General features: G+C 38.6%; 1 protein-coding gene across 1 annotated transcript in view; it reads left to right on the top strand.

The window, feature by feature from the left end:
• tmem91 (transmembrane protein 91) overlaps positions 1–26,273 on the top strand; it is a 35,593-nt gene extending 9,320 nt beyond the window's left edge. Inside the window, exons 2-4 of the mRNA XM_083553172.1 lie at positions 8,841–10,292; positions 15,567–15,713; positions 24,284–26,273. Of these exons, the coding sequence (XP_083409298.1) occupies positions 9,882–10,292; positions 15,567–15,713; positions 24,284–24,439 (714 nt within the window). The 5' untranslated portion in view covers positions 8,841–9,881 and the 3' untranslated portion in view covers positions 24,440–26,273. The remainder of the gene's footprint in view (positions 1–8,840; positions 10,293–15,566; positions 15,714–24,283) is intronic.
• Positions 26,274–27,482: the final 1,209 nt, after the last annotated feature.

The raw sequence follows: 27,482 nt of genomic DNA, 5'->3' as shown, positions 1-27,482 counted from the left end.
CCTTTCATCTCCTTATAAATTTTTTTTTTGTTGTCCAAATATCAACAAATATCATCAATGTATTTCCAATAAAGCTGAGATTTTAAAGAGATTCTGCCTTTCCATGGAAACGAGATCATATTACAGCGACTGCATTAATATATACGGTTTGAAGCTGCCACTATAGAAATGTAGTCAAAACCTTCTCAACCAATCAGATTGCAGAATTCAAGAGCACCGCTGTATAACAGATTTCCACCAGCTGTGCATTTTGATATATTCAATTCAGAGGCAATTTTTGCTCAGTGTTTATGTACAGATAGATTCAAGTTAAGCATGTTTGCAAAATCATTGCCAAACTGGTAGCAATTCAACTTTCCCTCGTTTGTCAGTAAAGCTCCTCTGGTTCAATAAAGACACAAACTTCAGGCTCTAAACATGCCTTGGTTGTTTCGACTTGTCCCGGAACATAGATTCTATTTGGAACAAGGGGCGAAATGTGCTTTGTCTGTTCCTTTAGCGCTCTCCAGAGAAAAAAAATGGCACACAGATATCAGTGAGATGAAAACCGGGAAAAACGCTGTTTCGAATAAAAAGGAACTGACAAACAGAGCTGAGGGAGAAGGAAGAAACAGAAAAGGACACTGGCCATGACGTACATGGTGGAGAGAAAGAGAGAGAGAGAGAGAGAGAGAGAGAGAGAGAGAGAGAGAGAGAGAGATGTAGGAGTGACTACAAAAGTGTCTATGGTGATTTGTCGTCCTGTCCTTGCAGCCTTCTCTCCTTTGAGCCGGGGGGGGGTTTATGTGCTCGGGAGGCAGTAATCAGAAAGAGAGGCAGTGCTGTAATGCAGCTGACAGCAGCCTTTTACAGAGAACTGGGGTGTGTGTGTGGGGGGGGGGAGGGGGGTGCAGGGAAACAGTGCAATAAAGCTGAGTGCTTTTGTCCTGGACAATAGTGTATAGAGGGAGAGTGTGGGGTTATGTGTGATATGCTAATGAAATTAAATGATGGCTCTGATAATATATGTACGTGTGAATGCAGGCTGGTATAATTAAGGTAGCAAGAGCAAGGCAAAGCCTTCCTGTGTTCGAAAACAGCAAGACTTTGTTGCCTCGGGATGGATTATTTAGTGAAACCAAGCGGAACAATGGTACCAGTAGCCCAGGTTGTATATTAATTTCATAATGACATGATCAAGCCTAATCGTTTCACAGAATCAAACATGGAACATGAAACAGGAATTCGAGTTCCATAAAAGATTAGGATAATTAAAATTGACTTTTTTTTTTTCTTTCTCATTCAGCTACAACGGTCATTAGTAAAATCAGGTACTGATGTCTGGGGACGCTCCAATTCATCCCATAGCTGTTCAATAAGGTTCAGATCAACGCTCTATAGCAGGTCAGGATGAAAGATCTACCCATTGGTATAAACGGGAATATATGGGAATTATTGGGAATAAACTGCGAGTTTACAAAAAAAATCTTGGAGGATAATCTTTGTTAAAACAACCGGACCGAATGCTGTTTCAGTTGAATTTCTAACAGAGGTCGACCAATTAGATTGTACGTTCTGCGCTTGCGTGTGTAACAACTTTTCCATAGCTGCAGGTGGCAATAGTCTGTATTCCGCATGCAAATGGGGAAACCGGAAGAGCTAGAACTGTAAATATATAAATCAATCAGCGTTCACACCTGACGCGATTATTACTAACGGATTCCTCTAGCTTTTTAAAAAATGACAACAAGCGTGTTTCTTTTTTTTTTTTGGTGTGCTTGTTTGTTAAGCTAAATAGCTAAACGGAGTTCTTTTTCTTGCCGACGAGCTCCGCCGTCACTCAACATGCAGAAACAGCCGGAAAACCGCTGACGCCGTCCGACCACAGCCAACAGTGTGGGGAAAAAAGCTGACTGGCGCTCCCAGAAGGCCGACCGCCAGCTTGAAGTGTCCCGGGCTTTAATTTCTTATCATTCTTTTTTAATCTTGCCTTATAAATTTCATTGGATAAATATGATGCTATGTTTTCTAAATATCGGCATCGGCCTGCTACTGAGGCCACGCCCCCTACATAAACTACGCATGCCTTCATAACACATGTATTTTCTTAAATTCTTACGTCACAAATTGTCCATTTTTGTGAGTATTCAAATAATTACATAAACATTACATACATTTATATTTAAACCGTCCCTGTGCTGTGTGGAAGCTAATGCGCAACAAAAATTAGATAAAAAATTAGACAATTAGATCAATGTCTTCTTTTTTATATCTCTATTAGTTTGCATCCAGGTCAACTTATGACCAAACAAAATGTTTATATTTATGTTTGTACATGATACAGTTTATATACATTTCCTTAAATTTCTAATCAGTTCCCATAAATTCCTATAATTTCCTGGTAAGTTTCCAAAATTTCCCAGATGACCTTCCCTTCTAAAGTTTCCGGAAGGTTTTTCCCACCCCTTTGCAACTCGAGTCATGCTGGAACAGGTTTGGTCTGAAGCTTCATTTTTAGTTCAAATGAAGCTTCAGAATGTCACAGTAAATGTTGGTATCCATGTTTCCCTCAATGAACCGCAGCTCCCCAGTACCAGCAGCACTCATGCAGCCCCAGACCATGATGCTACCACCACCATGCTTGACTGTAGACAAGACACAGTTTTCTTGGTGCTCCTCACCAGGGCATCACCACACATGCTGGACACCATTTGAGTCAAACAAGTTTATCTTAGTCTCAGTAGACAACAGGACATAGTTCCGGTAAGTCATGCTTTTGGACAGGTCGACTTCAGCAAAGTTTCTTGTGAGCCAGTTTCAGAAGAAGTTTCCTTCTGGATGACCACCATACAAACTGACTTGTTGCAGTGTGCAGTGTACGATCCGAGCACTGACAAGCGGACCTTCAGTTTATGCAACCTCTAAAGCAATACTGGCAGCACTCATGCTTCTGTTTTTTGAAGCAGCTTCAGCACGAGGACTCGACTGCTTTGATGGACTCTTGTGAGGACTGTTCCAAGTGGAACCCATCTTGAAAAAACCTCTGTATGACCCTGGCCACTGTACTGTAACTTAGTTTCAGGGTGTTACTGATCTTCTTGTAGCCTCGGACATATTTGTGAAGAGCAACGATTCTAATTCTCAAATCCTCAGAGAGTCTTTGCCATAAGGTGCCATGTTAAACATTCAGTGGTCAGTATGAGAGAATTGTACTCAAAGCACTTCATTTTAGAAGCTCTAATACAAGATACACAAATATGTATGGTCCTGTCAAGCAGACAAAAACATGAACATGATGAATAGGACATGCGGCTTTGAGACGTGCAGCTGTTATCACTTTTGTTGTCAGCTATTTTGACTAAGTAATGTTTAGAGGACAGTAAATCTTTACTGCTAAACAAGCTGCACATTCATTACTCTAAAATATATCTAGGTTTCAATAGTATTGTCCCTTGAGAAGATCTACTAAAATGGTTGCTGAAATTGGAGGGGTGTACTTACTTTTGTGAGATACTGTACGTGTATATAGGTAATTTATAAAATATATTTGTTAACAATGAGACACAAATATGTAAATTTGTATATATGTTTACAAATCCCATTAATCAGCAGCGCTGCTCTGCATCTACACTCACAAACAGCTCTGATGTTGTAGAGGTTTCCATGGAAGCATTTTGATTTAATTGACATTGGTTTCACCTACATAGAAATAAAAGATCCCTTTAAGTGAGTGGATTTTCTTTTTTAAAAACGAGGCGATGATACGTACTTCACTCACGTGACCAGGGCGTCAGAGCTCCGTCTGTTACGTGCGGGTCAGTGAATGTACCACCAGTCCCTCTGCTGGATGTTCGCCTCTACTTCACCATTCATACAGAATCAGTGGAGCAGAAATGTACTATAGCTGGAGCATCACTGAGAGCTTTACTATATACATCTAATCTGCTGAATGGATTCTCACTTACTATACAGCTTGATGAATTATACATCAGAGCTTCTGCTCGTAAATCTTAGCGATGCCTACTCGGCTCCTCAATCCCACATCCTTCAGCTGAACATTAATCAAATCCGGGATCATTAAACATTTAAAAGAACACTAAAGAAACAGTGACATTTACACAGTTTTCTCCTAAGCATACATCACATGTTGAGAAACAAATTAGTGTATCATTTGAAGTCAAGTTTATTTCTAAAGCGCTTTTCACAACAAACATTGTCTCAGAGCAGCTTTACAGAATTTTAAGAGTTAAGATGAATAATGTGTATTTATCCCTGATGAGCAGCCATGGTGACTGCGGCAAGGAAAAACTAGATGTTATGAGGAAGAAACCTTGAGAGGAACCAGACTTAAAAGGGGAACCCATCCTCATTTGGGTGACATCTGCTTCAAACTGCATGCTGGCCATCTTATAAAACTTACTTTTTGAAGTAATTTGATTTAGGCCACATGTCTAAACGAAAGATTGCTAGCAATAAGCTAATTCCTAGCTAATTAAGCATTTATTAATACCACCGTACACGCATTCATACCGAACCGTTTCAGTACAGGGCTTTCTGTTCGGTACACATGTACCAAATGCAATCCCTTTTATGTGCGGAACATAAAGTTGAAATCCGAGTTTCCTTACGAACATATCAAGTGGCGGATCGCAAGTTTGTTTAGTCTCCGCCTCGCACTTTGAGTTCAGTATCAGGTTTTTTTAACTGTTGATGTTCACAAATGCTTATACAAATAAGTTTAGCTAATTTACATGCACTCAACATTTAAGATTTTATTAAGACTTTTTGTGGTTATTGGAATTTTTTAATCCGAGGCCGTGGTTCTCAGTCGGAAAAAGGTGGCTTGCCCACTTCAGGTTGGTGGAGAGTTACTGCCACAAGTGGAGGAGTTTAAGTATCTTGGGGTTTTGTTCACGAGTGAGGGAAGGGTGTAACGGGAGATTGACAGACGGATCGGTGCAGCTTCTGCAGTAATGCGGTCGATGTACCGGTCTGTCGTGGTGAAGAAAGAGCTGAGCCGCAAGGCGAAACTCTCGATTTACCGGTCAATCTACGTTCCTACTCTCACCTATGGTCATGAGCTCTGGGTCATGACCGAAAGGACAAGATCCCGGATACAGGCGGCCGAAATGAGCTTTCTCTATGCAGGGTGGCTGGGCGATCCCTTAGAGATAGGGTAAGAAGCTCAGTCACTCTGGAGGAGCTCAGAGTAGAGCCGCTGCTCCTCCACATCGAGAGGGGTCAGCTGAGGTGGCTCGGGCATCTGTTCCGGATGCCTCTTGGACGCCTCTCCCGGCTGGCCTGGGAACGCCTCGGTGTCCCCCCGGAAGAGCTGGAAGAAGTGTCTAGGGAGAGGGAAGTCTGGGCATCTCTGCGACCCGGTCTCAGATAAGCGGGAGAAGATAATGATGATGATGATGATGATGGAATTTTGAAAGTAGTTAATGCATTTTTTGTCAAATTTACAAATTAGGATTGTGAATTTATAGCTGGTATAACATAAGTGATAACAGTAACGTACTGTTTATGCTGATGTTAATCCGCAACATTAAAGCTGTGCATTGCTAAACAGTTGTGAGTCAGCAGAGAGAACAGCAGTGGGCTGAGAACACAGCCCTGAGGGCCCCCAGTGCTCTGTGTGATCGTGCTGGAGATGCTGTTCCCGATCCGGAATGACTGAGATCTCCCTGTTAGAAAGTCCAGGATCCAGTTGCAGAGGGAAATGTTTAGGCCCAGTAGGCTCATATTTTTAATCAGCAGCTGAGGGATGATTGTGTTAAATGTTGAACTGAAGTCTATGAACAGCATTCGTGTTGATGGGGAACAGAGTGCTGATGGGAAAAGTAGGAGGTTAAGCATGACAGACAGATGTCGCTGCAGATGTTGTGCGGTCTGTGCTGCCATCTCAATTTATTTTTTCATGCTGCCTGACAGATAGGTATAGGAATGAGGTGTTATAGTCCTCACAGGTACCCTCCTGCTATAACTCCTGAAACGCCTGCCTGCCTGCTGAAACACTGACACATCTGGGACATTGTGGAGTTTTGCACTAATGTATTACTAACAAGCTTACAGTCATATTTCAAACCCCAGTCAATTCTTTAAAACACATTGCATTGCCTAAAAAAATCATGAGCCTGATCTCAATCATATAAATGATTTATACATGAGAGCATAGTCATATGTATGTATGTATTTTGGGGCAAAAAAAATATTGTACAGATCAAATTTAAATTTAAACATATACAGTACAACACGCATACAGCATACAGTTACTGCTTGTAACAACTGGTCCATGACATAAAATGTAATACAAATAGAAACGGGAAAAGAATTAAAGAGTAGAATTTCATAAAAAAAAAGAAAAAAAACTCTAATCATAATAAAGAATATTAAGAAATGTTTTTTAAATAAAAGAAAAAAGTAAATCTGAATTTACAATGAAAATAAGAATAGAAATCACATACAGAAGAGAGAAAAGTACGACTTATAAGTATTCCTAATAAAGTGTCAATAAAAATATACGACAGACAGACAGACAGTCAGTTAGTATGATGTAATTGCTTTTGTTGCCCAAACTATTCATCTAATTTAAATCATTGTGACTCTGACCAGTCAGTTACTAAGGATGAATACTTGAATACTCTATATTACCAAAAGTATGTGGACACCTGGTAATCGCATCCATGTGCTTTTTGAACATCCCATTCCAGTTCCAATCCGTGCTTTACTGTTATAATTATATCCACTTTTCTGGGAATGTTTTCTGGGAATAGCCCTGTGCGCATTTAGCCCCTGAGGTCAGCAGTTAATGCTGGGGGACTAGGACTGTGATTTTCAGAGGGGTTGGGGTCAGAGCTCTCGCAGGACAACGTAGTCCACTCAAACCTTGGAAAAACCTTGTATTCATATACATGGGGGGGAGGGAGTTCCTATTCAGATCCGTGTTCCATTCAAACACACTATATATATATATATATATATATATATATATATATATATATATATATATATATATATATATATATATATATATAATTAATGCAAATTCTGTTACATTCATATCATGAAGTGACATAGCCACAAAGTTCACTCACTGGCAAATCTGTCCAGCCCACACAATAAATATAAACAGGGGCTACAGGGAATTTCGCAAGTGGAATGCATTTCCTGATGACATCAGAGAGCGGGGGTGAGAATATCGATCGGATGCTTTACTGCTTTGCCAACTCAGTGGACTGGCAGACTGGCAGAGCTACAAAGAGAATAACCAATGTCCTTAACGCCAAGGTCTTAGAAAAAATGGGTGTGTGTCTGTATGTATATACTTTATGTAGGTATTAGGGTTGTATCGGTACACAAAATTCACGGTTCAGTAGTCCGGGTCGATTTTGGGACAGTTAGCACAAAGAAATTCAACACATAAAATTGCTTGTTGTTTTTATTCAAGGAAATTATTGTTATTAATAAATATAACATTTGTGATCAACAGTTTACAGTTTAAAAACAATTTTGAATAAAATTCCTGCTTGGTAAAATAATATATAAAATAGCATTTTATTAAAATAAAATTTATACCAATAAAATTGATCATAAAATGGATTAAACTTTTTTATAATATTAATTAAATTGTTTAATTGATTAAATTGCCATGAATGAAATAAAGTCCACTAAACAGAACAATTGAATTAAATAGTTTACATTTGTTACACCCCATTTAGTTTGTGTGTGTGTGTCTTGTTTTACATTTAATATTGAATATCTTTTAAATATTATACTTAACTGTTCTACTTTATTTCATCATACTTTAACAAATGTCTTCATTCCTTCCATCCTCCAATTATTTACTCCCTCGACATATGTCAGGACTTTCTCATTTTATGAGAAATTCTTAAAGCTGGACGTTAAATGAAGAATCCATATCAATAGACAGTCGTAAAAACTGAAGCGGCAGTGATTTCGTGCATGCGCAGAACAAAATTTTGAGTTTTACAACGCACCATAAATCGTATTTCGGCTTCGTATATTTCCTGTACGCCGAGTAGCCACAGTAACACTGCGCTAACTCTAGTTTCCTTGTTATACCCCTGGCATTGTTGTGTATGTTTTTAAGTTTAATGATAATAATAATAATAATAATAATAATAATAATAATAATAATAATAATAATAATAAAGACAAACAGACTAAACAGACTTGCTGTCTGCCACTTAAAACGTTTGTGAGGGAACTCTGATTTTCCCGCATGTAATATATATACATATATAAAATGTATACAAAACATGAATGATCACTTTTCTTTTAGACGGCTGGCATTTGGATGTCAAAAACAGACTTGATGCTCTCTTCCTTGCATTCTTTGTCTTTGCCAGTATATTTACTTGGCTTGGTTTCAGTTCTTTTGGCTTTAGAGATTTGTATGCTGAAAGTGTGAAGCCACTGACACGCAGCACATCATGTGCTTGAAGTCAGGCTGAAAGCCCAGAATGGGGTTGCAATGATAAATGTTTCAGTGCTTTACCAACCTTTGGAAGCAATCCAACCCTTTTAAAGAGCCTCAACAAGTCACCCTCTGCCCTCGCTTTGCCATTATACTCCTTTGAGCGATCCACGTGCCTGGAATAGCCCACATACAAACATAAAGCAATGCCCACACACACACACACACCGTGCTGCTCGAAGGCTGATGTTCTGTGATTCAGCATGTGACCTCTGGTGCTGTTTGTCCAGTCGTGCAAGCAAAACGCGTGGTCTTTCCATTTCAGAGTACTCGCGTATCAGTGATTGCAGTGCATTGAGCATTAGGACGAGATAAAGACTGACCTTGTTTTCTTTTTTTGTTGTTGGTGTTGTTAATGCAGAATGGTGTGCTGACATGGGAGCAGGAGAAGTACACTGGGTTCAACTTTGGATCTCTTCTCACCAGCTTGGACTGAAGCTCTGGCCAGGGCAGCATTAAAAATACATGTCCCAAAGGAAGACTCTGGCTTCACTTACTCACTCACTCTCTTACACACACACACACACACACACACACACACACACACACACACACACACACACACACACACACACACACACACACAGTAATAAATCAATATCCTAAAGCTATGATTTCTTCATCACTTTTCCCTCCAGCAACACATTGAGTGGGCAGCAAAAAGACAGGCTGAGCAGCTTCTATTTCTGCAACACTGAAACACTGTCCAGACAGAAATGTTTCCATCATTTTTTTTTTCTAGTCGTAGGATCAATTTACCAACTTTTACCAGAACATGTTTTCTGCAGCTTTGTTTCTTCTAAGACGTCTTTCCTATTTTTTTCATCATCATCATCTGATGATCAGAGTCTAGACAGTACTAGATCATTAGTCGAGGACAATACGTTTAGATCAGCAGTGAGACCTGACAGATCTTCCGGAAAGTTCGCAGTTGCGGTCTCTGCCTGCAACCCCGTGCTAATCGAAGCGTTCCATCACTGAAATTGACTACCAGCCTTTCTTTTTACTCAGTGCAATTCTTATTAGCATATTTATAAACCAGAGATTCAGCCCATCACATGGAATGTGGAACGTGACATCGACCACACGTTTGGCCCTCGTGGCCCGGAGCAGGTAGCTTGAAAGTGAAATGTCGCTTAAAGCAAGAGCTCGACGAGCTTATAAGCACAATAGTACCTGACGCAATCTCTGAGGGAGGAAAGGACGAGAGGAAAAGGAGGGAGGAAATTCAGGCGCGCATCTTTCTCTTCCACCCACAAGATGATTCATGCTCGCATGAAGCAACAATTAAAAGAGATATCACATATATTAAAGACGGATTAATCTCTCTAGAATAAAACAAAGAGCTGCACTCGACTGTGTCGGAGATCTCCACGCAAGAGTCACGTACCTCCAGTTTAGGATGGAGCGCCTGGATGAATTGGAGCACCCGCTTCTGGACGACAGCCCGACACACTCCTCCCGAACGGGCAACAGCGGCCTGTTCAAGGGCATTTTTGTGAGATGCGAAGAGGAAAAAAGACCTCACTCTCTAGCATGGAGGAGCTATTCCGGTCCTACAGATGTTTCTCAGCAGCAGCTGCTGGATCCATGTTCGCTCCCTAGCACACTGGAGTCCTTCTACACTTCTTCTGCTCCAATATGGGGCCCTGCAGACTCGCTGGGGCTCCACAGCAAGGAGTATCTGGAAACCACGTTCATGGACATCGGGCCTGGATCTCCTCTGGAGAGGAAGCTGCTGGCAGTCAGCAGAGACGTCCACAGTGTGTCCTACAGCATGGAGGACGAAGACGACCTGCTGCCAGAATTCGAGGTGAGATTTTTATTGCATCTTTCTCTCCTTGTGTGTGTATATCGCGTGCGTGTTTCATTCACTTAACTAAAGGGGATCATGACTTTGACTCATAACGTGTGAAGGCTACAACCTTTACAGGGAAAAGGAACAGCACTCCAGCATCATTTTTCAAATCAAATTTGTATACCTAAATTTTATTCTAACGAACAGATGAACAGATGGACAAAGCAGTAAAACCTTCCCCATGCTGTTTACAAGCTGCCAATATAATAATATTCGATTTAAAACACCTGTGGAACAAGGTTTGAGTTTGATCATACTTTTATCAACAAAAATAAAACACTGAACATCAGGGTAAAAAAATTGGTTACAATTTAAAAAATACACAAAAGGTAATAACATGATAATAGAAATGTTAACATTTTGCACTTCAAAAAATGTATTGTGACTTCATAAAACAAATCAGTGGGGTTGGGTTTAGGGTTCTGTGCAAGACATGCCAGTTCTTCCACTCGAACCACCTTGAACAGTGTTATGTCATTATAAGGCTGTAGAAAGGACATTACTCAATCACACACTGGTGCTTATGTCAGTTCTCACTCTCCAGTGTTCTGTATTATTTTAAGATTTATAATCACATTCTTGGTGTCACCCAAATGAGGATGGATTTCCTTTTGAGTCTGGTTTCTCGCAAGGGTTCTTCCTCATAACATCTAAGGGAGTTTTTTCCTTGCCATGGTCACCCCAGGCTGCTCATCAGGGATAACCACACGTCATTCCCGTTCATTCTTAACTTCTGTTAAGCTGCTTTAAGACAATGTATATTGTGAAAAGCGCTATAGAAAAACACTTGAACTCGGTCTGTGCACATGGGAGAAATGTGTTATTTCCAGTGAAAAGGAGATAGAGAAAGCTTTCAGCCAATTCTAGGACTATTTAAAGTGTCAGGACTGTTTAAAAGACAAAGTGTCAAAGTCAAGATTTTCCTGTATGACTGCAAGACTTAGTTTGTTCCTTTTGAGGACTAGCCTTTACTTCAACTAATTGTTCTTATTTGTATTGCACCAATAAAAAAGCCATATCTTTAGAAGGATGAATCAATTGTTGTCAAACTCTCAGGATCAACCCTTAGGATCAAACCTCAGGATCAACCCTTAGGATCAAACCTCATGATCAACCCTTTGGATCAAACCTCATGATCAACTCTCAGGATCAACCCTTGGGATCAAACCTCATGATCAACCCTTTGGATCAAACCTCATGATCAACCTTTAGGATCAACCCTTAGGATCAAACCTCATGATCAACCCTCAGGATCAACCCTTAGGATCAACCTTAGAACCAACCCTTAGAATCAGCCATCAGAATCCACTCTCAGGATCAACTCTCAGAACCAACCCCTCAGCATCAACCCTAAGGATTAACCATCAGGGTCAACCGTCAGGATCAACTCCAAGAATTACCTCACAGGATCAACCCTCATGATCAACCCCAAGGATCTTATTTAGTGATGTTGATGCCCAAGCCAAGTCAGGACAAACGCCAAGACTGGCTTAATGTAGAAAATGTCATAAGTCCACACTTGGGTCCTCAGCTTCTTCTAAAGCCGGCCTCTAGCTGTCAATGTTCATTACACTTGTCAAAAGTGTTTTTTTTATCCGGAGGTCTAATGTAATGCGTGTCTAATTGCAGTCTATCAGAACCTGGCTTGAAAACTGGCAACAGAAAATCGAGCTGTAGCTGAGATGGCAGAGCTCATCACACATAGAAACCATATTTTATGCAGGTTTTCGATTCACATCACCTTCTTTTGCCAGTACCATCAATAGACCAGTGGATTATTATGTAAATCTTAAATGTATAAATCTGCCTTCAAAGAATGTTGCGTGAGATTTGGTATGAATGTAATACGATCAAGTTTTTTTTAATTACAAAAAGAAAAATGTAATAGCAATCAATATCTTATTCTGTACATAAGAAATAAAACACAACAGGGATGCTCTTATAGACAGGATAGTGTAATGTTAGTTATAATCCCAAAGCTGATCATGCTTCTATAACAGTTCTATGCTTTTACAGTGATTAAACAATAATTCAATTAAGGAATAGATTTACCTATTAAAGAACAAGACATACCGTTTCTCTTTTTTATCATTTAGTTACATTTATTGTTGCACAACATGCCAATCAAGTTGGTTTCCGTCATCACATACAATATAACAGCTATAAACAACTGCTGCTTTGCCAGCTGGTATTTTTCTCTGTCCTGAATTTAGTAACACAAAAAATGTACACAAGTCTCTTGTTTTTTTGGGGTTTTTTTTGGATTAAATAACAACACATTCTTTTATTACTAGGCTTGGCATTAGATAAATTATTCATGATTCGCGGGGTGGAGGAAATAAACTTGATAGACTGAAACGGGAAGAACAGACAAGGTCAGAAAGCAGTAGAGAGAGATTTAACGCTCTTAAAAAAAAAAAAAAAGAACGAGTCACTATTTGCCTGAAGGGAAGCTCGGCTCCCTCACCTAACCTCATTCAGTCACGTTAGCTGAGAGGCTCCGGCATTACGAGGCATCACAAAACAGGATGAAGCAACAATGTGAGCGGAGTGTATGAATATGATGCGGTATGAGCTAAATGAACATTTCGTAATGATGCAAATTGTAGTTATATCGAAGGTTATCAACACTGGGGCTTCATAAAACATGATTTCCTACAAGGTAATGAAAACTTGTGTCGAAGCAGATGCAGTTCATAAGTTACATTAATTAAACTTGATTAACATTAATAAGGCTCACCTACGGACTTACAGTATATGGACAAAAGTACAACAGTAGTCATTACTATCAAGTTTTTACTACTATATTTGTACTACAGCAATGCGAATTTTTACTATAAAGATATTTACTGCTTTCAAGACCAAAGTTATTAGAATTAAAATAAATAATAACTGAACAGATCCCATAAAGTTACAATAAAGTGGTGTTACTATAAAGAAATAATGTGAAAAGGATTATGATTATTAGGTTACTACAGAATAAGGAAGAGATAAACATTAGATTACAATCGAATGGAAAGATAGCAGATTTATAATAAATCGAAGTAATTTTGTAGTTATTATAAAAATAAAGTTAACAGAAACGTATTAGACAGTTGCTACTGTAAAATAGTTATTGTTAAGTAACCATAAAGGATAAACAGTAAAATACTATGTATTCTAGATTGACAGGAAGCTGGGGTCGGAGACCAGGGACCTGCTCAAGGCCCTAAGAGTAGCAGCTTGGCAGTACTAGAGGTCAAACCCTGAATCTTCAGATCAGTAACCTAGAGCTTTCGCTGTTAAGCAACCAATGCCTATAAAGCTGCAATAAAGTAGATCTATTAAGGATACTACGAAGTAAAAAGTTACAGTGAAACTTCTGTAAAGTAGATTGTTGCTATAAAAATACGAAGTGGTACAGAAAAAAAATTCAAGAATAGTTTTGTAACCTGCCAACAGGTGGCAGCACAAGGCTGCACACACAGTCACAGGAAGCACCAACCTTCATACGTCAGTGTGCCGAAAGACATCTTCCTGTTAACATCAGGAGCTGTGCAACTGGTGCTATTGTGACCACGTGCGTTATCACGTTTGTGTTTTAAGCATGGACAGCAAATTAGAACAAAAAAGCAAACGTAAACATTCAGCATTAAACGGGGCAACGCTTCCCCAGAGATGTTTGACATGATTCAGCAAGTTTATGCTGATGTTTCAATGAGCCATTCAAGGTGTTTTGAGTGGCACGCGTGCTTCAAGAGTGGAAAAACATCACGGGACGACCAGATTCAACATTGTGGAAACAGTTTGGGGAAGAATCATATTTCCGCGGACAATCTGGTGTCCGAATATTTTTGTCCATATAATGCATATGGAAGAAAAATACAATGTAAATGCTGAGTGGTGTGATATTAATTTTTTTTATTCATTAAAAACTGTTTATAAACAGAATTTGCCTTACCATTTATCTGGAAAGTATTTACAGCACTTCACTTTTTCTACATGTTGTAATGTTACAGCTTTATTCCAAAATAAATTTAATTCATTATTTTACTCAAAATTCTACAAACACCCCATAATAACAATGTGACATAAATTTGTTTGAAATCTTTGCAAATGTATTAAATATAAAAATAAATTAAAAAGTTTTATGTCCTTTGCCGTGATAATCAAAATTGAGCTCAGGTGCATCCTGTTTCCACTGATCATCGAGATGTTTCTACAACCGGATTAGAGACCACCTGTGGGAAATTAAGTTGATTGGACATGATTTGAAAAGGCACACACCTGTCTATATGAGGTCCCACAGTTAACAGTGCATGTCAGAGCACAAACCAAGCTATGACGTCCAAGGAATTGTATGTAGACCTCCAAGACAGGATTGTTTTGAGGGACAGATCTGGAAGAATTTCTGCACTATTGAAGGTCCCAATAAGCACAGTGGCCTCCATTGTCCGTAAATGGAAGAAGTTTGGAACCACCAGGTCTTCCTAGACTGAGGCCGCCTGGCCAAACTGAGCGATCAGGGGAGAAGGGCCTTAGTCAGGAATTGTTGTGCTGAAAGAGCTCCAGCATTTCTCTGTGGAGAGAGAAGAGCCTTCCAGAAGAACAACCATCTCAGCATCACTCCACCAATCAGGCCTGTATGGTAGAGCGGCCAGACAGAAGCCACTCCTCATTAAAAGGCACATGCCCACACAGCCCACATTTTGGACATGAAGAGCCCAGGGACCGCTTATCAGTAAAGCATGGTGGTGGCAGCATCATGCTGTGGGGATGTTTTTCTCTGTGAATTTCCTTGAGTGTCCCAGCCAGAGCCCAGACCTGAACCTGATTTAACATCTCTTTAGACTTAAGACTGTGCATTAGGTGCTTCAACAAAGTATTGAGCAAAGGCTGTGAATACTTATGTATATGTGATTTTGAATTTTTTTTTTATTTACAGCTTGTTTCAAATTCCTTTGCTCTGAAGTCTTATCCATTAGGGAAAATCTAAGAAAACAGCTTTAGTCTCATCTCTTATTAAAAGAGAACATTTTTATCACTTATACATTAGACCCAGCACATTATTACAAATATATGAACATTTCCAAAACATTCCCCACTTGTATGTTGACTGCTTTAAGTGCATTGCTGGCTGTGACATTCTCACTTAGTTAAGACAAGTCCTGCTCTCTCTCTCTTTCTCTTTCTCTCTCTCTCTCTCTCTCTCTCTCTCTCTCTGTCTCTCTCTCTCTCTCTCTCTCGCAGGATTCCTCCAGTGACGACTTTACTGACACGGAAAGCGAAAGCAACTTCCCGCTCATGATCCCACAGGATCACCTCGGCCTGGCCTTCTTCTCTATGCTCTGCTGTTTCTGGCCTCTAGGCATCGCTGCCTTCTATTTGTCTCAGAAGGTACAAAACTCATCTAACAAGCATATATTACTCTAAAAAAATACTTGTCTATATACAAGTGTACACCAACCAGGCATTGCTTTATGGCCAAGGATCAGGCGTAACGTTAAGACCACCTGCCTAATATTGTGTTGGTCCCCTTTTGCTGTGAAAAACAGTCCTGTAATCAAATTTCGCCTTTTTGAAATTACAACCAGCACCAAATTACGGTCAGAGCAGAACTTTTCTAGCCATCTGTGGTTCTTCTCCAACCTGTTACCACAAAATTGGAGGCACACAATTGTTATTGAATGCGGTAGCATTCAATTTTCCCTTAAGTCGAGCTAAAGTGCACAAAGCCAGCTTCATGGAGAAATGGTTTAGATGGGTTGGAGTGAAAGCGTGATCTGCTATAGATCCCCAGGCCTCCTTACCCTACATCAGTACCTGACTTTACTTAAACCCTTGTAGCTGAATGAGCACAAATCTCCACAAGCACACTCCAAAATCTAGTGGAACATCTTCCCAGAAAAGTGGGTGCAAATAAGAAATGAATGTGGAACGGGATGTTCAAAAAAGCACAATGCCAATCTTATGTGTCCACAAACTTTTGTCCCTATTGTTTATGTTTCTAGCATGTTTAATTTGGATGAGCCAAAAGTGAATTCTAGCAAAAATGTGGATAAAACGAACATAGTTATTGTTGCACCTAATCAGAAAGAACATACTACTGATTTAAAGTACAAATATGAATATTTATTTATTCCGAAATATGCATAGAGACATATAGAACAATGACGATTATTTTGTCATTAAACTAAAATGGGAAAAGCACATACCCATCGTATAGTCAGGATTCCACTTTTGTCCATATAGTGTAGTATTGAATAGACAAAAAAAAGAGACTCTTTTTAAACAAACATTGCATCATGAAGACGTGAGATTATGCTTGTAGATGTAATGTTTTAACTTTCTTGGCACATTACTTTTGTGGTTGTATTAAAAACAAAAACTATAAATAGGATCTGAATTTCTGAAGTTAGAATCAAATGATGGAATTTATTACAAACAGAAAGCTACAACTATATTAAATACCTTAGTAACGTTTTTCGATAACAAGTCAACTCCAGGCATCTGGCACCGAATTCCGTCTGTTCCCAAGATCTGAGAACAGTGAGAGACGCTACACAGGAGAAATAAAGATCGAAATGTTGAATAATGAACACGAGGTGGAAATGGAGCTGGAGTCATAAATCATGCTAGAGGCCAGCTGACACACACACATTATTTTTATTTCTCCAGGAAACAAACAGTACTTTTGTAATAATAATAATAATAATAATAATAATAATAATAATAATAAGCAAAATGAGTAGAAGATAATTTTAACTGAATATCAGTAAATATTTTAGACACAAGTACACTGCATTTTGACTACCTGGCAAGCGTGCCCACCTAATCATAAGATTAGTATGTGCTTTCTGAACATCCCATTCCACATGTAATCCCCATTTGCTGTTCTAATAACCTTCACTCTTCTGGGAACATGTTCCACAAGATTTTGGAGTGTGCTTGTGAAGATCTGTGCTCGTTCAGCCACATGCGTTTTAGAAAAGTCAGGTACTGATGAATGGTGAGGTGAGGTGGCCCTGGTGTTCAGTAGGGTTGAATCGGAGCATACAGCAGACCAATCAAGATCTTCCACACCAAACAATGTAAAGCATATCTTCATGAAGCTGGCTTTGTGTACAGGAGCATTGTGTTGCTTGAACACTTTGGGGTTTCCTAGATCAAGTGAAGGGAAAATGGAATGCTCCTGCAATGCTCCTGCATACAAAAACATTCTATAAAATTGTGTGTCTACAACTTTGTGGTAACAGTTTGGGGCAGAACCACAAATGGCTGGAAAAGTCAGGTGTCCCAATACTTTTGTTGATAGATTGCGTCCACTTGCAATATCAATAACTTTACTATAGTACGTTTTTTAAAGTAGGAGGTGAAATTGTATGAAGAGTAAGATTTAAGAAATCTTGGAGAACTTCTTCAATCGAGTTCTAAATCAGTCCGCAGGTGGAATCCCAGAACGTCTTCCATGATTTATATATCTGAAAAGTGCTCTATTATTGAAATTTTTTTCCCCTTTCTTTAATGACACCCACAAAATTCATTCAACATTTAACATCTTTTTTTGTTTTTTCAAAATGAACGATTGAAAATCTCAAATTTGCTCTTTTCTGTTGGCACACTAATAGAAGATATAAAATAAACATCTGAGATGAAATCGCTAGCAAAAATATAGGGCGCCTAAACAGGTATATATAATTTATTATTGGAGCTGTGAGAAAGGCAGTACGGCACTTGGCAGTGATTTGCAACTTTTGGATACAAGCACAGACATGATCATTTAATTCCGCTGACAATACACCTGGATATACGCTTTAAATCACGAGAGATCGTTGTGTTTTACGCTATATTATAATATTAAACATTGGAGTGATCTTGCTGTGGTGCATGTTGAATGGCTGGTGTTCCAGTTAACATGGCTGCTTTACCACTGAAGAACTTTAAACCCTGGGATACTTTCATTTTTTCATTTTAGAACTATAGAAGCCTAAAATATATCAGTAATAAAAGTATTGGTAATAATAATAGTGGTAGTAGTAGTAATATTGGCAGGAACAGTAGCAATAGGAATGGCAGTAGTGAAAGTTCTACTAGTAGTAGTTGTTGTACCAGTAGCAGAACTAATAGTAGTATTGTGAGTAGCAGTAGTAGTGATAGTAATAGTAGTAGTAGTAGTGATAGTAATAGCAGTAGTCGTAGTGATAGTATTAGTAGCAGTAGTAGTGATAGTAATAGTAGTAGCAGTGGTAGTAATAGTAGCAGTAGTAGTGATAGTAATAGTAGTAGCAGTAGTAGTAATAGTAGCAGTAGTAGTAATAGTAACAGTAGTAGTGATAGTAATAGTAGCAGTAGTAGTAGTGATTGTAATAGTAGCAGTAGTAGTGATAGTAATAGTAGCAGTAGTAGTGAAAGTAATAGCAGTAGTCTTAGTGATAGTAACAGTAGCAGTAGTCGTAGTGATAGTAATAGTAGCAGTAGTAGTGATAGTAATAGCAGTAGTCGTGGTGATAGTAATAGTAGCAGTAGTAGTGATAGTAATAGTAGTAGCAGTGGTAGTAATAGTAGCAGTAGTAGTGATAATAATAGTAGCAGTAGTAGTGATAGAAATAGTAGTAGTAGTAGTGATAGTAATAGCAGTAGTAGTGATAGTAATAGTAGCAGTAGTAGTAGTGATAGTAATAGTAGCAGTAGTAGTGATAGTAATAGTAGCAGTAGTAGTAGTGATAGTAATAGTAGCAATAGTAGTGATAGTAATAGTAGCAGTAGTAGTAATAGTAGTAGTAGTAGTGATAGTAATAGTAGCAGTAGTAGTGATAGTAATAGTGGCAGTAGTCGTAGTGATAGTAATAGTAGTAGTAGTAGTGATAGTAATAGCAGTTGTCGTAGTGATAGTAATAGCAGTTGTCGTAGTGATAGTAATAGTAGCAGTAGTAGTAGTGATAGTTATAGTAGCAGTAGTAGTAGTGATAGTAATAGTAGCAGTAGTAGTAGTGATAGTAATAGTAGCAGTAGTAGTGATAGTAATAGTAGCAGTAGTAGTGATAGTAATAGTAGTAGTAGTAGTAGTAGTGATAGTAATAGTAGCAGTAGTAGTGATAGTAATAGTAGCAGTAGTAGTGATAGTAATAGCAGTAGTCGTAGTGATAGTAACAGTAGTAGTAGTAGTGATAGTAATAGTAGTAGTAGTGATTGTAATAGTAGTAGTAGTGATAGTAATAGTAGCAGTAGTGATTGTAATAGTAGTAATAGTAGTGATAGTAATAGTAGCAGTAGTAGTGATAGTAATAGTAGCAGTAGTAGTGATAGTAACAGTAGCAGTAGTAGTGATAGTAATAGTAGTAGTAGTGATTGTAATAGTAGTAGTAGTGATTGTAATAGTAGTAGTAGTAGTGATAGTAATAGTAGTAGTAGTGATTGTAATAGTAGTAGTAGTGATAGTAGTAGCAGTGATAGTAATAGTAGCAGTAGTAGTGATAGTAATAGTAGCAGTAGTAGTGATAGTAATAGTAGTAGTAGTGATTGTAATAGTAGTAGTAGTGATTGTAATAGTAGTAGTAGTGATAGTAATAGTAGTAGCAGTGATAGTAATAGTAGTAGCAGTGATAGTAATAGTAGCATTAGTAGTGATAGTAGTAGTAGTAGTGATAGTAATAGTAGTAGTAGTGGAAGTAGTAGTAGTAGTAGTAGTAGTAGTAGTAGTGATTGTAATAGTAGCAGTAGTAGGGATAGTAATAGTAGCAGTAGTAGTATTAATGTGGTGTTAATAGTAGTACTATTTGTAGTGCTTGTAGTATTTTTCAAGTAGTAAAAGCAGTAGCAGTAGAAGTAGTAGTGATAGTAATAGATGTTCTTAAAGCCTTGGTCCAAATCTACGTAAAGATTCAACAGAACTACTACTATACAAATAATAATAATAATAATACTAACACTAATAATTAACAGTTGTTGTTGGCAGTGGTGGTGGTTTTGTTGCTTTAACAATAACTTATTGAACAGATTTTTTTCACTTAATTAAAACCAGGTAAAGAGAAATTTTTAAGTTTGCGAGCTTTTCAGAGAGGTGATTATGGCTGCAACAAACTAAATTTTGTATGTTTTATGTCTAACTGCCTGGTGGTAGAGGCATGATTAATGCAGGTTGTTTCCTCAAGTTTTACAATAGCAGACAAATACAGAATAAGAAACAAGGTTCAGGTCAACGAACAGGCAGAACTCTGACAGGCTGTGCATAAACAAAGATACTTGGGCAAGACACAAAGGCACAAACCAGAAATGTAGTTTGTCAAAATTTGGATATTCTTAAAACTAAGTTCAAATAAATTACATCAAGCCTTTCTTCCCTACTTCAAAGCTCTCTGACATAAGCCTTCAAACTGCTGCATAAGCTAACATGTCAGAATGGTAGTATAAGTCCCTGTGTCATACATCCTGCCTTCTGTATCTCCCTGCTCACCAGATAAAGTCCAGACCTGTGGAAATTCCCATTTACCCATCTCATGGGGTTGGACTGTAGCCTGGTGTTCTGGTCAACCAAGCTCTAGATTTAATTCAATTCATAATGTTCAGTCTGTGATCATAGATTTCCAATGGAGGATGAAGTGCTTTTGGAAACATTGGCTGTTAATGTGGACAATGAGTTAGAGATAAGAGGTTTCGAGTCCCAGAGGTGAGGGAATGTAATTAAACTGAAAACAGATCTAACAAAATAGAGAAATAGGAAGGAAACAAGAAAGAAATGAGGAAACCAGGATACAAGTGTGAGAAAAAAGAATGCAGTAGAAATATAAAATAAAGGAAAAACACATATGAGGTAAGACAAACATGCATGAAACAAGAAGCCAGAAACAATGTCAAGCCCAGTCACATAAATTATATATATATATATATATATATATATATATATATATATATATATATATATATATATATATATATATATATATGCATTGAAATCACATTGCCCAAAGAGGTCATCCATTAGAAAGGAAAGCACAATTGTTTGTTTTGTATCACCGTGAATCATATTTGAGTCCTTATGTAAAAGCTGTCCTATTTGGAGATTTCCCCATTTTCTTTCCAATGCAGTCGTGCCAATCTCCTCCCAGGGCAGATAAAAGTCTACTGAATAGTAATAAGTGGTTCAGTTGAGCCATGTTAAGCCAACTATTGCATCTTTTCTATTGCATCACAGAGGAAATGTTAACTTATATTTACAATATCTCACAAAAGTGTGTACACACCTTGCATTTATGCAACCATTTTAGTATCTTCCCAAAGGACAATACTATAGAAGTGAAACTTGGAGATATTTTAGAGTAGTCAATGTGCGGCTTGTATAGCAGTACACATTTACTGTCCTCTAAAAAGAACTCAACATACAGCCATTAATGTCAAATAGCTGGCAACAAGATTGTTAATCACCTTAAGGGATAACAGCTGCTCGTCACAAAACCATGCAAAGCCACACGTCCTATTCATCGTGTCCATGTTTCTGTCTGCTTTGAGTACAATTCTCTCATACTGACCACTGGATGTTCAACATGGCACCTCATGGTAAAGACTCTCGGAGGATTTAAGAAGTAAAATTGTTTGCATGAGTGCTGCTGGAACTGGGGAGCTGCGGTTCATTGAAACATGGATACCAACATGTACTGTGAAAATCCGAAGCAGAACATGATGCCCTCTCTTCAGAAACTGGGCCGAACAGCAGATTAGAAGACAGGATAAGGGATTTAGTGTTAAATGCTGATTTAAATGCAGATTTTTTGAGTGTAGGGAAATTAATACACCAAGAAAGGGTCAGTAGGAGCAGTCTGAGCTTACGCTAGTGAGATAACATCAAGTCTAGGAAACATCCTACTTCAGAAAAAGCCACACTGGGACTCAACAGCACTGAGAATGCGTGTTTGGGACTTTCGCCTCTCATACATGCTATTTTCGACTTCAAATCATTAAAGGTATCTGCGCCTTCACGTCACACCAGAATTACGGTAATTACGGGATGACAGCTCTGAGATTCGACTCGGAGACGTTCAGCTAATCACTTGGAAATAAGACTTCATTTTAAACAAGATTGGAAACTCATTCCAGGTGTAAAGAATAATAAACCCATATGGCTATTATTGCAATTCCATCTGGACTGCAGCTCATTGGAACCAAATTCATCATACAACAAGACAATGACCTGAAGCATACATTTAAGCTCTGAAAGCGTTATTTAGAGAGCAAAAGGTTGGCTGAAGTGTTCTAGATCACAGAAGAGCCTGCCCAGTCACTGCTCCTAAATCCTATTGAACTGCTCTGGGATGAACTAAATCGCAAGGTCAGAAGGAAATCTCCAAGCAGTAAAGAACATCTTTGTCAAATATTTCAGCTGAATGTTTGGAGAAAGGAAATTGTCAGTACATTAATACATTTGTTTGTCTCTAAAATAAAAAAAAAGGAGTTTTTAAACAGGTGCTCCACCTCAGCATTACCTTTTCCAGGATAGATGGAGTTCATTTAGATGACAAAGTAGATACTTCTTTATAGGAATCTTTGTGTACTGCGGCATACTACAACATTTTAGGGCCAGGGATGCTCGTCTCAAGTGGCTTATCCATCTTCAGACTCGCACCGAGAGCTATACCTTAAATTGTATCATGTAAGCATGAGAAGGTCACAGAGGACGAATCAGTGGCAGGCTTGATAGTTTCTTTCTACCTTGATGAACTTGATTGGATGCTAAGACGCAATCAGTGGAGGCTAAACTGAGCCATTTTAATGATATACCATATCATTAATGATATACTGTGTCATTGGCTGTAGCTAAGAGAAAAAGAAAACTATATTGACAAAAGTTTGCTGACACCTGGTTCCACATTTAGTCCCAATTTGCTCTTATAGTTTCCTTCACTCCTCTGGAAAAATGTTCCAGTAGATTTTGGAGTGTGCTTGTGGAGATTTATGCACATTCAGACAGAAGGGTGTTAGTAAAGTCAGGTACAGATGGAGGTGAGGTGAGGAGGCCTGAGATGCAGTCAGGGTTCCAAGTCATCCTAAAGTGTTCAATAGGGTTGAGGTCAGAGCTTTATAGCAGGAGATCTTCCACTCCAACTTATGAAAAGCGTATCTTCATGGAGCTGGCTTTGTGCACAGGTTCATCGTCATGCTGGAACAAGTTTGGGTCTCCTAGTTCGAGTGAAGGGAAATTTCATGATACCGTTTGCATCCAATGACACCCTGTATAATTGTGTGCCTCAGACTTTGCGATAACAGTTTGGGAAAGAAGCATATATGGCTGGGAAAAATCAGATGTCCCAACACTTTCGTCCGTATAGTCTACAAATACTAATCTCCCCGTGTAATTCTGGGCTGATCCCTCACCTTTCTCAGAATCTTCCTTACCCCATGAGGTGAGATTTTGCATGGAGCTCAAGAGTAATTGATTTATCTTGTATTTCTTCCATCTTCTAATTATCGTGGAAACAGAGGTCTATTTCTCATTTAACTTCTTACTGATGGTCTTGTAGCCCATTCCAGCCTTGTGCAGGTGTACAATCCTGTCTATGACGTCCTTTGACAGCTCTTTGGTCTTGCCCATGGTGGGGGAGAGGTTTGAATAGAAGAGGTTGATTCTGTGTCTGTTGTCTTTTATACACACAATGAGTTGATATTAGGAATTCTTTCTTAAAGGTACAGGACCAATTTGGGTGCGTAGGGGCAGAATTGTTCCTGGTTGGTAGCAGATCAAATACTTATTTAATTCGATCAAATACAAATACATTTATATATAATATTAATTAATTCTTTTCTGGATTTTTTTGGCTTTTCATTTCTTTATAAGGGGTAAACTCAGTAAAATAAATCAGCAGGGGATCAAATAATAATTTTTCCCCGCTGTATATATACACCTGTGATTTCATCATAAAAATGTCTAACACGTGAACTAACGATTGTTCTAATCGAAATGTTTTTGTTATATCCAGACGAACAAAGCGTGGGCGCAGGGTGACTTCCAGACAGCGAGCAAAGCATCTCGACACACTCTGTGGCTCTCCATCATCTCCATCATCTTCGGCATCATCACCTACATCTGCGCCGTCGCCGCGCTCATCTCCTACCTTTCCGGCAAGCCGCCTTAAAGTGTGTGCTGTGTTTCAGGCCCCTCCCCCTTTTTACCTCCCGTAAGACACGATGAGATTCTGTGCATACACTCACACAGATCTGTACTATGTATTAACACTGGGCTTTTATTCTAATTAACCTTCCCGGATCGAACCCGTCTGGACCTGTATAGGGATGGACGCTAATACGACAGATGGGGAATTGATCTCTGGACAAATCTAACAAAAGAAGGAAAAAAAATTGCTCGTTTCTCTGGAACCCCTTACAGCAGTGCAGCAATGGCACAATGCCATGGAGCAAAAACAGCTTGCGTAGATAAGAGCGCTCCCAAATGATTTCTGAGACCTGAGGGTTTGTTTAAAGGACTTAACAAGGACTGAAACTTTCTGCAGGTCAAATTTCTCCTGTTCCTGTAAAACACTGACACGATTTACATCTGGATTCAATTCACATGTCTGTAACACACACACACACTAAAATTTGTGATATTTTACGTCTCAAATACGTTCAACTCTTTACTTTTAGTTAACGTCTTATCCTGGTAAAGTGTTTGGTGTATCTGGAGAACATGGACACTAACTCACACAATCATTTACACCTTTTAGAGGAATCTCTAAATCCACCGGAATGCTTCCGTGTAACCTGTGTAACATAGACACAGGAACCAACACACCAACTGTAAGTCGAATTGAGGATCACGGGACCCTGGGACCCGGCGCTGCGAGGTAGCCGTGCTACTCGCCGTATCATAATGCCATCCTTTTTTAGATTCAATCTGTGCCAAAAAATGTCTCTGTCCTAAAAGGGCCATTAAGGACAACAGATGGACCAGCGGACAGACTTTATGCAGCAGGTATAACAGCATCTGTTTAGTTGGACAGCCAGTTATGTGGCGGCCTGGAAAAACCCTTGATGCGTTTTGCGGTATACTTCTGAAAAAACACCGATTTTGTCTCTTCAGTGCATCTCGAGCATAAAATTACCCCAAAAAATTAAATGCATTAATGCCTGCATTTCTTAGAGGTCGACTGATATGGGTTTTTCTCCTGCCGAACGCACAGACACTTGTCATTAGCAGACATGATTGAAAAAAAAGCTACACGAATCCTCTAGTAATGATTGTGGCAGGTGTAAAACACTGCTCGCTTCATATATTCACAATTATAGCTTTTCCAATTTTCCAATTTTTAAGACTACCGCCACCTGCTGGTATGGGAGTTATATTATCTCTCACGCAAAACTTACGTGCACAGTTTGGGGTGTCAGATGCGCCTGCCTAATAATCAGCTTCATTTAGAACATGATCGGACCATGTCGGTTAATTAGAAAATGCCGTCTCAATTTATCGGCCGGCTGATCAATCGGTGGACCTCTTATCATTTATACAAAAACTACATTTCAGAATCATTTGAACAAATCCGGAGTTTACTATGGGAAATGAGTTCTCGGTTCGATTATCAGCATCATTCATGTTTATTCTCTGTTTTGTCACCTGGAATAAATATTATTCGCAATCCCCTTTCAATAATCACTGATTAATTCATTCCGGTCGACCAGATATGATGTTGTTTTATTGGGTGGTTTAAACTCTGTAAAAACCCTGCCTGGTTTTCTGTTTTGATGATGCTATCAAGGTGCAGGATGCATTGTGGACAATATGACAACATCTTCTGTCTAAATCAATCTCAACTGATTAGGCGTACACATAGAAACTTGTTCTGAAAGTGACGCGCCAGTGAGGGTTTGTTTTAGACAGACGCGCATTAACTGGATCTTTGCCCACGATGTGTTTTTTGCAACAGAAACCCAAGGACAGAATGTAGCCTAAATTTAAAAAAAAATTTCACATGATTTTTGGATGAAAAATACTGTATGTTTATAGACAAAGTTAATTATTGGCAGAGTTTCATCATTTCTGCATTTTTTGCTGCAGTGAAATTTTTCCTGGACCGCCACATAAATGTGACCCACTTTCAGTATACCATTAAGAGATGCCTCTCCACAATCCTGTCTAATAATAACTGCACTGATACACAACGGTTTTCAGCGCTCGTCAGTGTCACCTCAGATAGTGACTTATTGAGCGGTTGAGGGTTAAAGATGTTGGCAATCAAGGGATTTGAACTCGTGACAAAAACTTTCCAGGTCGACTTTTTCCTCACTTTACCATCAATGTTACTTTACTTGTCTCCTTCTGTGAGATTATGAATTGAATGAGTGTTTTGGGTCTGAGATTTTACACCAAGTTTGTCCTTCTATCATAAAGACAAATACAACTACTGTATATGCATGGGAATTGTGCACCGAGACCATTATATATATATATATATATATATATATATATATATATATATATATATATATATATATATATATATATATATATATATATATATATATATTTATATATATATATATATATATATATATATATATATATATATATATATATATATATATATATATATATATATATATAAAACCCTGTACCTCTAAGAACAGCCTCAGCGTGTGTGGGTGTTTGCTTTCGCCTCAGAAATCTCTGTCAGGTTCCAGAAAATGGCCCTGCTTGAATGAAGCGAGCCAAACAGAGGGGGGTTTCGAATGAAGCCACTAATAAAAAGAAGAGCTGAGTGCAAACATATTGTTTGTAATAGTTTTATGCGAGGCGTCTATTGTGATGTTTTTCTGTTCTGTTGTTCGTGAGGTTTTTTTGTCTTCTACACTGTTATCTGTAGCTGTAGCACTGTTCTACAGCTCACAAATCCTATGATTCACCCTCATGTGTTTGGTTATATAATTACCAGGAAGACAGGACTTATTATTTACGGCATAAGTGTGGAGGTGGAATTCTCTGCACTGTCAGAGAATACGCAATTTATTTCACTAGGATGGAGGATACACTCGAGTCATACTATTATAACCAAGTGAAAACCTTTTAACCATTACTAAATCTAGGAAATATCTGGAAGGACAAATTTAGCTGATTAATAGTCAGTTATGGCATTGTGTGCTAGTATGAGTTATTAGTCTAAAAAATGATGATGCCAAAATCCCATT

This window comes from Silurus aristotelis (assembly GCF_946808225.1).
Source record: "Silurus aristotelis genome assembly, chromosome: 10".
NCBI classification, from domain to species: domain Eukaryota; kingdom Metazoa; phylum Chordata; class Actinopteri; order Siluriformes; family Siluridae; genus Silurus; species Silurus aristotelis.
This window is presented reverse-complemented; position numbering and strand designations above follow the sequence as displayed.